General features: G+C 38.6%; 1 protein-coding gene and 1 pseudogene across 50 annotated transcripts in view; one reads left to right on the top strand and one right to left on the bottom strand.

Moving 5' to 3' along the window:
- CLASP2 (cytoplasmic linker associated protein 2) overlaps window positions 1-19,282 on the bottom strand; it is a 239,241-nt gene that overhangs the window by 34,439 nt on the left and 185,520 nt on the right. For all 50 annotated transcript variants that reach the window (XM_021666448.2, XM_021666452.2, XM_064378526.1 and 47 more), the window contains one exon: window positions 18,807-19,035. In XM_021666448.2, coding sequence (XP_021522123.1) covers window positions 18,807-19,035 — 229 coding nt within the window. The remainder of the gene's footprint in view (window positions 1-18,806; window positions 19,036-19,282) is intronic.
- Window positions 11,208-11,967, top strand: LOC105705594 (arginine-fifty homeobox-like; annotated as a pseudogene).

Below are 19,282 nucleotides of genomic sequence, written 5' to 3'. Positions count from 1 at the left end.
CCTCTTGGCTGAAATCCTACAAGCCAGAAGAGATTGGGGCCTATATTCAACATTCTTTTTTTTTTTCTTCAACATTCTTAAAGGAAAAAAAAAATCTTCAGTCAAGAATTTCATATCCAAACTAAGCTTAGCCAAACTAAGCTTCCTAAGTGAAGGAGAAATAAGATCCTTTTCAGATAAGCAAATGTTGAGGGAATCCATTACTACCAGTCCTGCCTTACAAGAGATCTTGAAAGGCGCACTTAATATAGACAGACCATACCAGCTAATACAACAACACACTTAAACACACAGACCAGTGTCACTGTAAAGCAACCACACAAACAGGCCAACATGATAACCAGCATGATAACAGCACAATGACAGGATCAAATCCACACATACCAATACTACCTTTGAATGTAAACATGAAATGTCCCCACTTAAAAGGCACAGAGTGGCAAGCTGGATAAAAAAGCAAGACCCAATGGTATGCTGTCTTCAAGAGAACCATCTCAGATGTCATAATACTCAGAGACTCAAAATAAAGGTATGGAGGAAAATCTACCAAGCAAAATGTAAAACAGAAAAAAGCAGGGGTTGCAATCCTAATTTCAGACAGAAGAGATTTCAAACCAACAAAGATCGAAAAAGACAAAGAAGGACATTACATAATGAAAAAGGGTTCAATTCAACAAAGAGATCTTACTATCCTAAATATATATGCACCTAACACAGGAGTACACAGATTCATAAAGCAAGTTCTCAGAGATCTACAAAGAGACATAGATGCCCACACAGTAACAGCTGAAGACTTCAACACTCCACTGATAGTATCAGACATCATTAAGGCAGAAAATTAACAAAGATATTCAAGAACTCAACTCCACATTGGACCAAATGGATCTGATGGGCCTTTACAGAACTCTCCACCCCAAACCAACAGAATATATGTTCTCATCATCACATGGCACATACTCTAAAACTGCCCACATAATTGGATATAAAATAATCCTCAACAAACGTAAAATAACCAAAATCATATCAAACACAATCTTGGACCACAGTGCAATAAAAACAGAAGTCAAGACTATGAGAATTGCTCAAACCATGCAACTATATGAAATTAAACAACATGTCCCTGAATGACTTTTGGGTAAATAATGAAATTAAGGCAGAAATCAAGTTTTTAGAAAACAGTGAGAACAAAAATACAAGATACTAGAATCTCTGAGATACAGTTACAGCAGTATTAAGAGGTAAATTCATAGCAGTAAATGCCAACATCAAAAAGTCCAGATCTTGCAGTGGCTCACGAATGTAAAATCCCAGCACTTTGGAGGCCCAGGTGGGTGGATCATTTGGGGTCAGGAGTTTGAGACCAGTCTGGCCAACATGGTGAAACCCTGTCTCTACAAAAAATACAAAAATTAGCTGGGCACGGTGGTACATGCCTGTAATCCCAGCTACTCAGGAGGCTGAGGCAGAATTGCTTGAATTTGGGAGGCAGAGGTTGCTGTGAGCCAAGATCACACCACTGCACTCCAGCTTGGGCAACAGAACAAGACTCCATCTCAAAAAGAGAAAAAAAAAAGAAGTCAGATTTCAAAACAACAATCTAACTTCATAACTGAAAGAATTAGAGAAGGAAGAACAAATTAACCCCAACAGTTAGCAGAAGATGAGAAATAAAAACCAGAGTTGAAATGAAAGAAATTGAGACACAAAACATCATTCAAAAGATCAATGAATCCAGGAGTTGAGTTTTTTTTTTTTTTAAATTAATAAAATAGTCCACTAGCTAGACTAATAAGGAAGAAAGGAGAGAAGACACAAATAAACACAATTAGAAATGATAACGGGAATGTTACTACTGACTGTACAAAAAATAAAAACCATCACAAACTACGATGAACACCTCTATGCACACAAACTAGAAAACCTAGAAGAGACAGATAAATTCCTGGACACATACATTCTCCCAAAACTGATACAAGAAGAAACTGATTCCCTGAACAGACCAATAACAAGCTCCAAAATTGAATCACTAATAGCCTACCAAAAAAACCAAAAAAAGCCTAAGATCTGATGAATTCACAGGTGAATTCTACCAGATGTACAAATAAAAGCTGGTAGCATTCCTACAGAAACTATTCCAAAAAACTGAGGAGGAAAGACTCCTTCACAATTCATTTTATGAGGCCAGCATCAAAGAATGATACCAAAATCTGGCAGAGGCTAGGCATGGTGGCTTACACCTATAATCCCAGCACCTTGAGAGGGTGAGGCAGGCAGATCATCTGAGGTCAGGAGTTTGAGACCAGCCTGGCCAACATGGTGAAATCCCATCTCTACTAAAAATACAAAAAATTAGCCAGGCATGGTGGCATGCACCTATAATACCAGCTATTCGGGAGACTGAGGCAGAAGAATTGCTTGAACCCAGGAGGTGGAGGCTGCAGTGAGCCAAGACTGCACCACTGCCCTTCAGCCTGGGTCACAGAGCAAGACTGTCTCAAAACCAAACCAAATCAAGCAAAAAAACAAAAAACACAACAAACAACAACAACAATGTCAGACCAATATCCTTGATGAACACCAATGCAAGATCCTCAAGAAAATCCTGGCAAACTGAATCCAGCAGAACATCAAAAAGCTAATCCACCATGATCATGTAGGCTTTATCCTCTGATGCAAGGTTGGGTCAACATACATGAATCAATAAATGTGATTCATCACATAAACAGAACCAAAGACAAAAACCACTTGATTATCTCAATAGACACAAAAAAAGACTTGATAAAATTCAACACTGCTTCATGTTAAAAACTCTCAAAAAACTAGGTATCGAAGGAACATACCTCAAAATAATAAGAGCCATCCATATAAGACAAACCCACAACAGCCAACATTATTCGGAACGGGCAAAAGGTGAAGGTATGCCCCTTGAAAACTGACACAAGACAAGGATGTCCTCTCTCACAACTTCTATTAAACATAGTACTGGAAGTCCTAGTCAGAATAATCAGGTAAGAGAAAGAAATAAAGCGCATCCGGGTCAGGCGCAGTGGCTCATGCCTATAATCCCAGCACTTTGGGATGCTGAGGTCGGTGGATCACTTGAGGTCAGGAGTTCGAGACCAGCCTGGCCAACATGGTGAAACCCACCTCTACTAAAAATATAAAAATTAGCCAGGTGTGGTGGTGCGTGCCTATAGGCCCAGATACTCGGGAAGCTGAGGCAGGAGAACTGCTTGAGAGTCAGAGGTTGCAGTGAGCTGAGATTGAGCCACTGCAGTCCAGCCTGATGACAGAGTGAGACTCCATCTCAAAAAAAAAAAAAAAAAAAAAAAGGGCATCCAAACTGAAGAGAGAAAGTCAAACTATCTCTGTTTGCAGATGGCATCATTTTATATTTAGAAAACTTTACAGTCTCGGCCCAAAAGCTTCTCAAACTGATAAACAACTTCAGCAAAGTTCAGGATATAAAATCAATGTACGAAAATCACTAGCACTCCTATACACTAACAACAGCCAAACCAAGAGCCAAATTAGAAAGGCAATCCCATTCACAACTACTATAAAAAGAATAAAATGCCTAGGAACATAGCTAATCAGAGAAGTGAAAGATGTCTACAATGAGAATTACAAAACACTGCTCAAAGAAATCAGAGAAGACACAAACAAATGGAAAAACATACCAGCTCATGGACAGGAAGAATCAATATCATTAAAATGACTATATTGCCCGAAGCAATTTACACATTCAATGCTATTTTTATCAAATTACCAATGACATTCTTCACAGAACTTGAAAAACCTATTTAAAAATTCATATAGAACCAAAAGAGAGCCCAAATAGCCAAGACAATACTATGCAAAAAGAACAAAGCTGGAGGCATCACGTTACCTGATTTCAAACTATGTTACATGGCTACAGTAACCAAAACAGCATGGTACTTGTCAAAAACAGACACACAGACCAATGAACAGAAAAGAGAGCCTAGAAATAAGACCGCACATCTATGACCATTTGATCTTCTATAAAGATGACAAAAAAAAAAGCAATGGGGAAAAGACTCCCTACTCAATAAATGGTGCTTGGATAACTAGTTAGCCATATGCAGAAGATTGAAGCTGAACCCCTTCCTTACACCATATACGAAAATCAACTCAAGATGGATTAAAGACATAAATGTAAAATCCAGAACTATAAAAACCCTGGAAGACAATCTAGGCAATACCATCCTGAACATAGGAATGACCAAAGATTTCATGACAAAGATACCAAACCAATCACAACAAAAGCAAAAATAGACAAATGGGATCTAATTAAACTTAAGAGCTCTACACAGCAAAAGGAAGTGCCAACAGAGTAAACAGACAACCTAAAGAATGGGAGACAATATTTGTAAAAATGCCTCTCTGACAAAGGTCTAATACCCAGCAACTTAAACAAATTCACAGGAGAAAAAACAACCCCATTAAAAAGTGGGCAAAGGACATGAACTGACACTTCTCAAAAGTGGCCAACACCATATGAAAAAAAGCTCCATATCTCTGATGATTACAGGAATGCAAATCAAAACCACAATGAGGTATCATCTCATACCAGTCAGAATGGCTGTTCTTTAAAAGTCAAAAAATAACAGATGTTGTTATTCACTATCATGAGAAAGAGAAAAAAATAACAGATGTTGGTGAGGTTGTGGAGAAAAGAGAACACTTAAACACTGTTAGTGGGAGTGTAAATTAGTTCAACCATTGTGGAAAGCAGTATGGCAATTCCTCAAAGAGCTAAAAGAAGAACTACCATTCAATCCAGCAATCCCATCCACTGGGTATATACTCAAAGGAATATATATCATTCTACCATAAAGACACATGCACGTGAATGTTCACTGCAGCACTATTCACAATAGCAAAGATATGGAATCAACCTAAATGTCCATCAATGATGAACTGGATAAAGAAAATGTGGTACATATATACCATGGAATACTATAAAGCCATAAAAAAGAATGAGATCATGTCTTTTTAGAGGGCATGGATGGTACTAGAAGCTATTATCCTTAGTAAACTAATGTAGGAACAGAAAACCAAACACCACAAGTTCTCACTTATAATTGGGAGGAGCTAAACGATAAGAACTTATGAACACAAAGAAGGAAACAGACACTGGGGTCTACTTGAGGGGGTGAGGGTGGGAGGACAGGAAGAGGAGAGGAGCAGAAAAGATAACTATTGGGTACTGGGCTTAATACTTGGGTAATGAAATAATATGTATAACATGTGTTTACGTAGGTAACAAAGCTTCCCATGTGCCCCCAAACCTAAAATAAGAGTTAAAATAAATAAATGAGAAATATTTCAAATCAGCAACCTAACTTTACAACTCGAAAAGAACAACAAACTAAACCTAAAGCTAGCAGAATGAGGAAAATAATAAAGATCAGAGCAGAGAGCAACAAAACAGAAAAACAGAAAAAAAATCAATGAAACCAAATGTTGGTTCTTCAAGAAGATAAAACAAGTTGACAAAACGTCAGCTAGATCAGCAGTCCCCAACCTCATTGGCACTGGGACTGGCTTTGTGGAAGACAATTTTTCCATGACCAGAATGGACAGGGAATGGTTTTGAGATAAAACAGTTTCATCTCAGATCATCAGGCATTAGAATCTCATAAGGAGCGTGCAACCTAGATCCCTCCCATGCTTGGTTCACAAGAGGTTTGTGCTATGAGAATCTCATGCTGCTGCTGATCTGACAGGAAGTAGAGCTCAGGCGGTAATGCTCACTAGCCCACTGCTGACCTCCAGCTGTGTAGCCTGGTCCCTAACAGGCCACAGAGTGGTACTGGTCCAAAGCCTGGGGCTAGGGACCCTAGAGCTAGATGGAGTAAGACAAAAAGAGAGAAAATAAAAATTACTGAAATCAGAAATAAAAGCAGGGACATTACACGCCCAGCTGGGTTTTGTATTTTTAGTAGAGATGGGGTTTCACAATGTTGGCCAGGATGATCTTGATCTCTTGACCTTGTGATCTGCCTGCCTTGGACTCCCAAAGTGCTGAGATTACAGGTGTAAGCCACCATGCCCAGCCAATCTTTTATATATATATATATATATACACACACACACACACACATACATACATACATACACTATATATACATACACACACATACATTTATTTTTTTTTTTTTTGAGACAGAGTTTCACTCTCGTTGCCCAGGATGCAGTGCAACGGCATGATCTTGGCTCACCACAACCTCTGCCTCCTGGGTTCAAGCGATTCTTCTGCCTCAGTCTCCCGAGTAGCTGGGATTATAGGCACCCGCTACCACACCTGGCTAATTTTGTATTTTTAGCAGAGACGGGGTTTCTCTATGTTGGTTAGGTTGGTCTTGAACTTCTGACCTCAGGTGATCCACCCACCTTGGCCTCCAAAAGGGCTGGGATTACAGGAATGAGCCACCATGCCTGGCCCAATCTTTGTATTATTAAGGAGACTGAATTAGTAATAAAAAATCTCCTGACAAAGAAAAGTCCAGGACCTGATGGCTTCACTGCTGAATTCTACCAAACATTTAAAGAAGAATTAGTATCAACCCTTCTTGAATTTTTCTGAAATATTGAAGAGGAGGGAACACTCCCTAACTCATTCTATGAGGCTAGCATTACCCCGATACAAAGCCAAAGATACTAAAGAAAAGAAAACTACTGACCAATATCCCTTATGAACACTGATGCAAAAAACCTCAACAAAATACTAGCAAACCAAATTCAGTGATATATTAAAAGGATTATACATTATGACCAAATGGGATTTATTCCTAAATGCAAGGATGGCTCAACATATAAAACCTGATCAATGTAATATACCACATTAACAGAATGAAGGAAGAACACCCAACACATAATCATTTCCATGACTAAAGAAAAAGCATTTTATAAAATTCAATATCCTTTCATAATAAAAACACTCAACAAGCTAGGAATCAAAGGAAACTACTCCAAAATAATAAAAGTGATGTATGAAAAACCCACAGTAAACACACTTTCTTCTAAGATCAGGAATAAGGTAACAATGCCCACATTTGCCATTTCTATTCTACATAGTATTGAAAGTTGTAGCCAGAGCAATCAGGCAATAAAAAGAAAAAAAAAAGGCATCTAAAATGGAAAGGAAGAAGCAAAATTATCTCTGTTCACAGATAATACAATCTTATATTTAGAAAACTAAAGACTGCACACACAAAAATTAGAACTAATAAATGGATTCAGCAAAGTCGTAGGACACAAAATCAACCCCCCAAATCGTTTGCATTTCTATACACTAACAATGAACAATCTAAAAAGGAACTTACACAAATAATTCTACTTCAGTAGCATCAATGGGAATAAAATACAGTCACGTGTTGCTTAATGACCTGAATAAGTTTCGAAAAATGTGTTGTTAGATCATTTCCTTACTGTGCGAACTTCACAGAGTATATGCACACAAACCCTAGATGGTATAGCCTACTATATACCTAAGCTATATGGATAGCCTATTGCTCCTAGACTACAAACCTGTAAAGCATATTAATGTACTGAATACTGTAGGCAACTGTAATATAATAAGTATTTGTCTATCTAAACATAGAAAAGGTACAGTAAAAATACAATATAAAAGAGAAAAAATGGTACACTTGTATAGAGCATTTACATGAATGGAACTTGCAGGACCGGAAGTTGCTCTGGGTAAATTAGTGAGTGGTGAGTGAAACTGAAAGCCTAGGATATTACTGTAGACTTTATAAACACTGTACACTTAGGCCATACTACATTTACAAAAAAACTTTTCTTTCTTCATTGATAAATTAATTTTAGTTTACTATAAGATTTTTATTTTACAAACAAATTATTTTTTTTTTGAGATGAAGTCTCGCTCCGTCTCCCAGGCTGGAATGCAGTGGCGTGATTTCAGCTCTTTGCAACCTCCACCTCCCAGGTTCAAGCAATTCTCTGCCTCAGCCTCCCGAGTGGCTGGGATTATAGGTGCCTGCCACCATGCCTGGCTAATTTTTTTGTATTTTTAGTAGAGATGGGGTTTCACCATCTTAGCCAGGCTGGTCTTGAACTCCTTACCTCGTGATCCACCTGTCTCAGCCTCCCAAAGTGCTGGAATTACAGGTGGGAGCCACCGTGCCTGGTCACAAACAAATTTTTAAAAATCTTTTGACTCTTCTGTAATAACACTCTGCTTACAACACAAACACACTGTACAACTGTAAGGAAATATTTTCTTTACATTGTGTTTTTTGTTTGTTTATTTGTTTGTTTTCAGACAGGGTCTTGGTTTGTTGCCCAGGCTGGAGTGCAGTGGTGCAACAGCAGCTCACTCTACCTCTTGGTCCTCAAGTGATCCTTCTACCTCAGCCTCCCAAGTAGCTGAGACCAAAGATGTGTGCCAGCAGGCCTGGCTAAAAATTTTTTTAAAATATTTTTTGTAGAGATAGGTCTTCCTATGTTACCCAGGCTGGTCTCAAATTCCTGGCCTCAAGAGATCCTTTCACCTTGGCTTCCTAAAGTGCTGGGATTACAGACATGAGTCACTGTGCATGGCTTTTTCTTTATATTCTTATTCTAGGAGCCATTTTCTATCAAAAGTTTTTAAAAATTTTAAAACTTTTTTGTTAAAACCTAAGACACAAACACATATATTAGTCTAGGCCTATACAGTTTCAAGTTCAACTTCACTGTCTTCCATCTCCATATCTTGTCCCACTGAAAGATCTTCAGGGGTAATAACATGTATAGGGCTGTCATCTCCTAGGATAACAATGCCTTCTTGTGGAATACCTCCTAAAGGACCTGACTGAGGCTGTTTTACAGTTAACTTTTTTTTAAAGTGTGAGTATACTCTAAAATAGTGATGAAAATTATAGTATAGTAAATATCAAAACCAGGCTGTGCGTGGTGGCGCATGCCTGTAATCCCAGCATTTCGGGAGGCTAAAGCAGGCAGATTGCTTGCACCCAGGAGTTTTAAACTAGCCTGGACAATATTACAAAACCCCAACTTTACAAAAAAAATTACCTGGGCATGGTGGTGTGCACCTGTTATCCCAGCTACTCAGGAGGCTAAGGTAGAGGAATAGCTTCAGCCCAGGAAGGTGAGGCTGCAATGAACCAAGATCATGCCACTGCATTCCAGCCTAGGCAACAGTAAAACCCTGCCTCAAAAATAAATACATAAATAAATAAACAAACCAGTAACACAGTTGTTTGTTATGGATATCAAGTATTACGTATCACGCATTATTGTATGCACGATACTATATTGTGCTATACGTTTATACAGTTGGCAGCGCAGTAGGTTTGTTTACACCAGCATTATCACAAAAGTGTAATGCACTGCACTATTGTGGTATGACAGCTATGATATAACTAGGTAATAGGAATGTTTTAGCTCCATTTTAATCTTATGGGACCACTGTCAGAAATGCAGTCTGACATTGACTGAAATGTTAAATGCTGCATGACTGTACATCAAAATTAACTTAACTGAGGTGAAAGACTTGCACAATGAAGACCAGAAAACACTGCTGAAAGAAATAAAAGATATACATAAATAGAAGCACATCCCACCTTCATGGATTGGAAGACAATAATGTTGAGATATCAATATTATCCAAAGAGATCTACAGATTCAGTGCAATCTCTATCAAAATCCCAATGACACTTTTTACAGAAATAGAAAAATTACCCTAAAATTAATAAGAAATCTTAAGTAACAGCAAATTGCCACAACAGTCTTGGGGGAAAAAAACAAACAAACAAAAAAAAACAAAGCTAGAGGACTCATACTTCTTCCTGATTTCAAAACTTACTACAGAGCCGGCTGGGTATGGTGGCTCAGGCCTGTAATCCCAGCACTTTGGGAGGCTAAGGCAGGCGGATCACAAGGCCAAAAGATAGAGATGATCCTGGCCAACGTGGTGAAACCCCATCTCTATTAAAAGTACATAAAATTAGCTGGGCGTGGTGGTATGTGCCTGTAGTCCCAGCTACTCAGGAGGCTGAGGCAGGAGAATCGCTTGAACCCAGGAGGCAGAGGCTACAGTGAGCCGAGATCATGCCACTGCACTCCAGCCTGGCAACAGAGTGAGAATCTGTCTCAAAACAACAACAACAACAACAACAACAACAACAACAACAAAAGACCAACCAACCAACCAACGAAACAAGAAAAGACAAAAAAAAACTTACTACAGAGCTACAATAATCAAAACAGCATGTTAATGGCATAAAGACAAACACATAAAACAGAATAGAATATACAGTTCCAAAATAAATATATGGTCAAATGATTGTTGACAATGGTGCCAAGACCATTCAACAGTGAAAGACAGTCTTTTTAACAAACGATGGTGGGAAAACTGGATTATCAATGAGCAAAAGAATGAAGCTGAATCTTGCCTTACAGCACATACAAAAATTAACTTAAAATGTATCAAATACCTAAATGGAAGAATTACAACTATAGATTATTAGAATAAAAATAGGGCAAAAGTGTCACAATATTGGATTTAGCAACAATTTCTTGGATATGATCCCAAAGGCACAGGGAACAACAACAACAAAAATAGACAAATTAATGAAAATTAAAATATTTTGTGTCTCAAAAGACAGTATCAACAGAGTAAAATTTCAACCCACAGAATGGAAGAAAATATTTGCAAATCATATATCCGACAAGGTTATAATATCCAGAATATACAGAGAACTCTGCCAACGATAATAAAAATAAACAAACTGATTCAAAAATGGGCAAAAAAGTAGAATAGACATTTTTCCAAAGATGATAATCAAATGGCCAATAAGCACATGAAAAGATGGTAAACATCACTAATCATTAGGGAAATGCAAATCAAAACTACAATGAGATATCACCACACATCCATACAGATGGCTACTAAAACAACAACAATGACAATGAAATAACTAGTATTGGTGAGGGAGGATATGGGGAAACTGAAACCCTTCTGCACTGTTGACAGGAATGTAAAATGGTACAGCTGCCGTGAAAAACAATACAGTGTCTTAAATAAATTAAAAACAGAACTACAATATGATCCAGCAATTCTACTTCTGGGTATTTAGCCATCAAAACTGAAAACAGATGAGGATGCGCTAAGGAAACTGCATTTCCAGAGAGAGACACAGCAAGCAGGACTGAAAATGGTTAGTCTAAGGCGATTCAGGACAGCAACATGGAGAAGGCATCAAGAACGTACTTCATTCACCCGTGAACAGTATGAAGAGCTAAAAGCTCTGTTTAGCAAGAACATGTTCTGACATTTCCTGAGAAATTGTCAGGAGAAACTAGCTTTGAAACTCGACCTACCGGAGTCAACAGTAAAGGTTTGGTTCAGGAACCGGCGATTCAAACAGAAAAAGCAGCAGCAGCAACAATCAGCAACGCTACCAAGCAAGATCCTTCTATCCAAGAAGGATGTGCCCACTTTCCTGAGAACATCTATCATTTCTTACGCTTTTTCTCCTATGGTTTCAGATTTCTACAGCTCCCTTCCACCTCAGCCCTTAGGCCCTTCCAATTGGGCATGGAACCCTACCTTCACTGAGAGTTCCACAAGTGATTTCCAAATGCAAGATACTCAGTGGGAGAAGCTGGTAGCCTCAGTTCCTGCTTTGTACTCTGATGCCTATGACATATCCCAAGTGATAGAACTGTAGGATCCTCCTGATGAGAAAGATATCCAGCTCTTCTTTCCACTGTCTGTATCAGTATCTCTCACCCACAAAGCATCAGGTAGGAGGACAGGCTTCCTCCCTCAGCATCTTTGCTGGTCCAGCTGTAGGTCTATCTGCCGTACAAACCTGGCCCAGCATGACAAGCCGAGGCTTTGAAGCCTACAGTCTAGCAGACAGCCTAGAATTCTAGAAAACCTCCAATATGGTAGCCTTTGGATTTTTCTGATCAGAGTACTAATAAATATGGACCATTTAGAAAAGAGGTCTTTAAAAAATATTTTTTTAAAATAAAAAAAGCAAAAAGAATGAAAAATGGTGGGGTGCGGTGGCTCACTTCTGTAATCCCAGCACTTTGGGAGACCAAGGTGGGCGGTTCACTTGAGGTCAGGAGTTCAAGACCAGCCTGGCCAACATGGTGAAACCCTGTCTCAAAAAAGATTTTTTTTTTAAAAAAAGAGGTCTTGCCTCTTGTACATGACTTTTTTTTTTTTTCCTTTGTCTGGTTTTAACCCAAACATCTGGGTCTGTGTCTCTTTGATTTCCATGGAAATGCTGTGAAAAGAGTTTTCCAAATATAGCTCAGCAGTACGCGATAACCCCACAATTCTCCCTGAGAAGCTTTCTAGTTCCTTAAATGGTCAGTGAGACTACAGAAATTCCCTTCCCAAAGCTATCTTGGATTTTCTAAAAGTAGGACAGTGGTTTTGGGGATTTTCCACTTTATTTATTTTTTTGCAACTAAGTCTCACTCTGTCACCCAGGCTGGAATGCAGTGGTATGATCATGGCTCACCAAAGCCTTCACCTCCTGGGCTCAGGTGATCCTCAGCCTCCTGAGTAGCTAGGACTACAGGTACCCACCACCATACCTGGCTTTTTTTTTTTGAGACAGTCTCACAATGTCACCCAGGCTGGAGTGCAGAGGTGCAATCTCAGCTCCTGCAACCTCCACCTCCTGGGGTTCAAGTAATTTTCCCACCTCAGTCTCCCGTGTAGCTGGGATTACAAGCACCTGCCACCATGCCTGGCTAATTTTTGTATTTTTAGTGGAGACAGGAGTTTGTCATGTTGCCTAGGCTGGCCTCAAACTCCTGAGCTCAAGTGTTCTTACTACTGCCTCAGCCTCCCAAAGGGCTGAGATTACTGGTGTGAGCCACCTCGCCTGGCCAAAACAGTTTTTTAGAAATAAAGTATATTAGTCCAGGTGCAATAGCTCATGCCTATAATCCCAGCACTTTAAAAGGCTAAGGCAGGCAGATCACCTGAGGTCAGGAGTTAGAGACCAGCCTGACCATAATTTTTTCTCTATTGCTTTTCTATTCTCTATTTCATTTGGAAATATGAAATTTTGCCAAATGAAAATTTCATTTTCTTGGGAGGCTGAGGCAGGAGAATCACTTGAACACAGGAAGCGGAGGTTGCGATGAGCCAAGATTGTGCTATTGCACTCCAGCCTGGGCAGCAAGAGCAAAACTCCATCTCAAAAAAAAAAAAAAAAAAAAAGAAAAGAAAGAAAGAAAGAAGGAAAGAAAGAAAGAAAGAAAGAAAGCATATTAGACAACAACAAAGGAACAATTAACTTGAAATATATGATAACTCTGAACTTGTATATACTTCACATATACCCAAAATATATGAGGCAAATTTTAACAAAAATTAAAAAAATTTTTTTTTTTCCAGACAGAGTCTTGCTCTGATGCCAGGCTGGAATGCAGTGGTGCGATCTTGGCTCACTGCAACCTTCACCTCCCAGGTTCAAGCAATCCTCCTGCCTCAGCTTCCCTAGTAGCTGGGACTACAGGTGCACACCACCATGCCCAGCTCATTTTTGTGTTTTTAGTAAAGACAGAGTTTCACCATGTTGGCCAGGATGGTCTCGATCACTTGACCTCGTGATCCACCTACCTCCGCCTCCCAAAGTGCTGGGATTACAGGCATGAGCCACCATGCCCTGCTGAAAATTAAAATTCTTAAGAAAATGTCACCAATATATAGTCATAATGTGGTATATTCATACAACACTCTCAATAATTGATAATAACAGTCCAAAGAAGCCAGAGAGAAGGAAAGCTTAGAGCAGAAGTAAATGAAATAGAGAATAGAAAAGCAATAGAGAAAAAAAAAATTATGAAATCAAAAGCTGGTTCTCTGAAAAGATTAACAAAATGGCAAAGGTTTAGCTAGATTGACAAAGCCCCCCAAAGACTCAAATTACTAGAATCAGAAACAAAAGTCAAGATTTTACTATAAACCTTGTAGAAATAAAAATTATTTAAAAGAAACACTATGAACAATTGAATGCCAACAAATTAGATAATTTAAATGAAATGGAAAAATTCCTAGGAAGACACAGAATACCAAATCTGACTCCACAAGATATGAATCTTATGAATAGAGTTTGCTATTGTATGAATGTGTCCCACACAGCTCATGCATTGGAAACTTAATCCCCAAAGCAAGTATTGAGAGATGAGACCTTTAAGAGGTAATGGGCAGAGCCCCCATGGAATGAATTAATGCCATTACATTAATAGGAGTGGATTAGTTGTCTCAGAAGTGGGTTCCTGATAAAAGGATGGGTTCAGCCCTCTTTTCCAAATCTCTCTCTCCCCCACCACCCACCCCCACCTCTCTCTCAATCTCTCTCTCAATCTCTCTCTCTCTCTCTCTCTCTCTCTTCCCTCCTCCTCTTCTTTCTGCCATGGGAGGATGAAACACAAAGACCCTGGCCAGATGTCACCCCTCTATCTTCCATCTGAGGCTGGAAGACTTCCCAGCATTCAGAACTGTAAGAAAAAATCTCTCTTCTTCATTAAAAAAAAAAAACAAAAAACAACAACAAAAAAACCTGAAAACAGGGTATCAAAGAGGTATTTGCACACTAATGTTTATAGCAACATTATTCATAACAGCCAAAACTTGGAAGCAATCCAAGTGTCCATCGATGAATGAATGGATAAGCAAAGGTGACATGTACACACAATGGAATATTATTCAGCCTTACAAAGGAAGGAAATTCTGTCAAATGCTGCAACACTAATCAACCTTGAGGACATTATGCTAAATGAAATAAGCCAGTCACAAAAAGATGAGTAATGTATGATTCCACTTATACAGTGTACTTAAAAGCAGACAAAAATCAGAGAGACAGACAGGAGAATGGTAGTTGCCAGGGGCTGGAGTCAGGGTGGAACTGGGGAGTTATTATTTAATGGGTATAGAGTTTCAGTTTTACAATCTGAAAAGAGTTATGTGAGATGAATGGTCATGATGGCTATGCAACAGTATGAATGTACTTAATACAACCAAACTGTATATATAAAATGCTTAAGATAGTGAATTTTATGTGTATTTTAACACAGCAAAAAAAAAAAAAAAAAAATTGGAAAAAAGATAATACTGGGACAATTGGCAAAATTCTAATGGGGTTTAAGGAATAGGTGGTTATTAATATACCAGTGATAATTTCCTGATTTAAAAAACTTTTTAAAAAATTCTGTGGTTTGGGGGGCAGAAAAGAAAAAAATTTTTTTGGTAATTATTATATTTTTAGAGACAGAGTCTCATTTTTTTGTCCAGGCTTTAGTGCAGGACTATTCACAAGCATCATCATAGTGTACTGAAGCCTTGAACTCCAAGCCTCAAAAGATTCTTCGGCTCAGCCTCCTGAGTAGCTGGGACTACTGGCACTGGCAAATTTCTTTTCCTTTTTCTTTTTGAGATGGAGTCTTGCTCTGTCGCCAGGCTGGAGTACAGTGGGATGATCTGGGCTCACTGCAACCTCCGACTCCCTGGTTCAAGGTATTCTCCTGCCTCAGCCTCCCGAGTAGCTGGAATTACAGGCATGTGCCACCACACCCAGCTAATTTTTGTATTTTTAGTAGAGATGAGGTTTCACCATGTTGGCCAGCATGGTCTCGATCTCCTGACCTCATGATCCGCCTGCCTTGGCCTCCCAAAGTGCTGGGATTACAAGCATAAGCCACCACTCAGCTGGGTAATTTCTTTTCTTTCTTTCTTTTTGAGATGGAGTCTTGCTCTGTCACCAGGTCAGAGTGCAGTGGCACAATGTCAGCTTACTGAAACCTCCACCTCCTGGATTCAAGCAATTCTCGTGCCTCAGCCTCCCGAGTAGCTGGGATTACAGGCATGCACCACCACACCCAGCTAATTTTTATATTTTTAGTAGAAATGGGGTTTGACCATGTTGGCCAGGCTGGTCTCAATCTCTTGACCTCATGATCCGCCCGCCTTGGCCTCCCAAAGTGTTGGGATTACAGGCGTGAGCCACTGTGCCCAGCCATAATTTCTTGATTTTGATGAGTATTTTGTTGTTATGCAGGAGAATGTCTTTGTTAGTTCTTTGTACTGTACCCCCAATTTTTATGCTCTTGATCATTTTAAGATTAAATATATATATACATATAGTATAATTTAGGCAAGAAATGTCAGTTGACATTTAGTCTGACAGTTTGTGACTCATGTGCATAAATGATTTTTAAATAATTAATGCTACTGAAGCTAAGTCTCAATTTACCAGGCTGTTGATACTACATAGTGTTTAGTGGATACTTTCATGCTATGTTCAATTTATTCACTCTAGTTATACCGCTGTCATGACTAAACCTCAACAAGACAGTCAACCATTTGTGACAGATTAAAACACATCAAACTCTGTAATTGTGGCAATTTTCTAGATCCTTATGCAATTTAAATTTAGTAAACTGTCATCATTTTGGCTTTTTGATATTTGTGATACATAAAGTGAAGGTAATAAAAACCCTCCTCAACTTCCCTAGTAATCAAATAACTACAAATGAATCTATTTCCTGTTAATAAAAATTTTAAAAGATTTCTAATATGTAATTACTCAATATCTAATAATCAAGGAAATGCACAGTCCATCACAATCACAAAAATTTTTAAACATTCTGTGTTGGTGAGAACATCAGCATTACTTAAACTAGTCAAGTATTTTGAAATGTAAATAGGTAATAAGTCTCAAACTTTAAATTCACCTATCCTTTAAGTAAGCAATTCTATTTCTAGAAATCTCTTAAGAGTGAATTACCTTCATTGTTCTTTTTTAAAAAAAATTTTATTATTATACTTTAAGTTCTGGGGTACATGTCCAGATCATGTAGATTGTTACATAGGTATACATATGCCATGGTGGTTTGCTGCCTCCATCCCCCCATCACCTACATTAGGCATTTCTTCTAAAGTTATCCCTCCCTAAACCCCCCACCCCCTGCTATTCCTCCCCTAGCTCCCCAACCCCCAACAGGCCCCAGTGTGTGATGTTCCCTTCCCTGTGTCCATATGTTCTCATTGTTCGATACCCACTTATGAGTGAGAACATGCAGTGTTTGGTTTTCTGTTCTTGTGTCAGTTTGCTGAAAATGATAGTTTCCAGCTTCATCCATGTCCCTGCAAAGGACATAAACTCATTCTTTTTTATGGCTGCATAGTGTTCCATGGTGTATATGTGCCACATTTTGTTTATCCAATCTGTCACTGATGGGCATTTGGGTTGGTTCCAAGTCTTTGCTATTGTAAACAGTGCTGCAGTGAACATACGTGTACAGGTGTCTTCATAACAGAACGATTTATAACCCTTTGGGTACCTAACCAGTAATGGGATTGCTGGGCCAAATGGTATTTCTATTTCTAGATCCTTGAGGAATTGGCACACTGTCTTCCACAATGGTTAAACTAATTTACACTCCCACCAACAGTGTAAAAGCGTTCCTATTTTTCCACATCCTCTCCAGCATCTGTTGTCTCCAGATTTTTTAATGATCACCATTCTAACTGGTGTGAGACGGTATCTCAATGTGTTTTTTTTTTTTTTGAGACAGGGTCTCACTCTGGCCTCTCAAAGTGCTGGAATTACAGGCATGAGCCACTGTGCATGACCATCGATTGTTCTTAAGATTCTTGACACACACAAAAAGAATTATTTATGGGCATCAAGGTTCACGCAGAAATATGCTCACTGACGGCAACATTATGAGAATAAAGAAAAACCTGAATACAGCATCATGGGATAGTGTTGAGAGAAAGGCTTTCAAGTTTATTTATGTATGGATATATATTACTATATAGTACTAGAATCTTAAAAACACAAAAGTATTAATTAATTAATTATGAAATAAAATGCACATTTTCTTACTATTAAAAATAACTAGGTCGGGCCCAGTGGCTCATACCTATAATTCCAGCACTTTGAGAGGCTGAGGTGGGAGGATCACTTGTGGTCAGGAGTTTGAAACTAGCCTAGGCAACATAGGGAGGCAACATCTCTATAGAAAATTTATTAAATAAAGTAAAATTAGCTGAGTATGGTGGTCCATAGTCCCAGCTACTCAGGAGGCTGAGGTGGCAGGATTGCTTGAGCCTAGGAGGACAAGGCTGCAGTGAGCTATGATTAAGCAAATGCACTTCAGACTGGGTGACAGAGTGATACCAGTCTCTTAAACAAAACACTAAAACATTTGTAGTGTTTTGTGCTTTATCATCAGTTTTTATATCACTTACCTGCATCTTACTCTACACTGGGATTAGGACAGGTAGGATAATCGTCATCACCCTTTTTTGGAGGTGATAATTGAGATTCGGGAAAGTTAACCATCTTGCCAGGCTATGCAGCTTAGTACGCGTTAGAGCTTAGAACTAAGCCCATTTCACCCAAATCCAAATCCTTATGGTAACTTCCTTCATGTTTTGTTCTTGAAATGTATTTTATTAATATAAATGACCAAATAAATTCTTTCTAGAGATGAAGTATATTTATAAGCTACAACTGGTTTTAGTTATTTCTGGGAGATAACTAAGGTTTTCTTGATTTTCAGCATGATCGTCAAGATGACTACCCTGTTTCTCATTCAGAGGAAGAAAACAACCAAACCACTAGAGATGAGTTCCCAGAAGATGGGAGAAAACATTCTTATTCTAAAAATCCTTACTTTTTGGGAGTTATAATAAAAGAGCATATGCATTTCTTTTACTTCATTGATTACCAGGTTCTCCAAAACAGACAGTAGCAGAGTGACCCAGAACGTACCGTCAGGAAACTGGTCAGCATCATCATCAAACATGGCTTCCTTGAGGGCAGACTTGTTGAAGGGACTGATGCTATCTGAGTAGTTATATGGATTATAGTCTCGAGAGCGTGGAGAGGAGTGAGTAGGCATCGAATGGAGCAATGAAGCTTTATTATCAAGAGCTGTTTGGCTTGAGTCAGTAGCATCACCTCCTGCTCTTAGGTCAGACATCCCAGGACCACCACATATCTATCAATGGGAAGGGGAAGGCATAGCAAATTAACTCATTTTAAGTAATTATTTATATCTATTTAACATTCTAAAAAGATATTTCTCTACTGCTTAAAAGACAATTTAAAAAAGATAACAATAACCAGCTAAAAAATTTAAGTAACAGCAATCAACATTGTGAGTTAAAACATATTCCAGATGTCAAAGCTTAAACTACAGCTGTGAAGGCAAATAAGAACTGTAAAAGAATGCTGCCTCTAATGAT

Source organism: Aotus nancymaae, unplaced genomic scaffold (genome assembly GCF_030222135.1).
Source record: "Aotus nancymaae isolate 86718 unplaced genomic scaffold, 86718_ANA_hifiasm-v0.15.2.pri h1tg000019l, whole genome shotgun sequence".
Lineage (NCBI taxonomy): Eukaryota > Metazoa > Chordata > Mammalia > Primates > Aotidae > Aotus > Aotus nancymaae.
The sequence above is the reverse complement of the archived record's forward strand: the minus strand, read 5'-3'. Positions and strand labels throughout refer to the sequence as shown.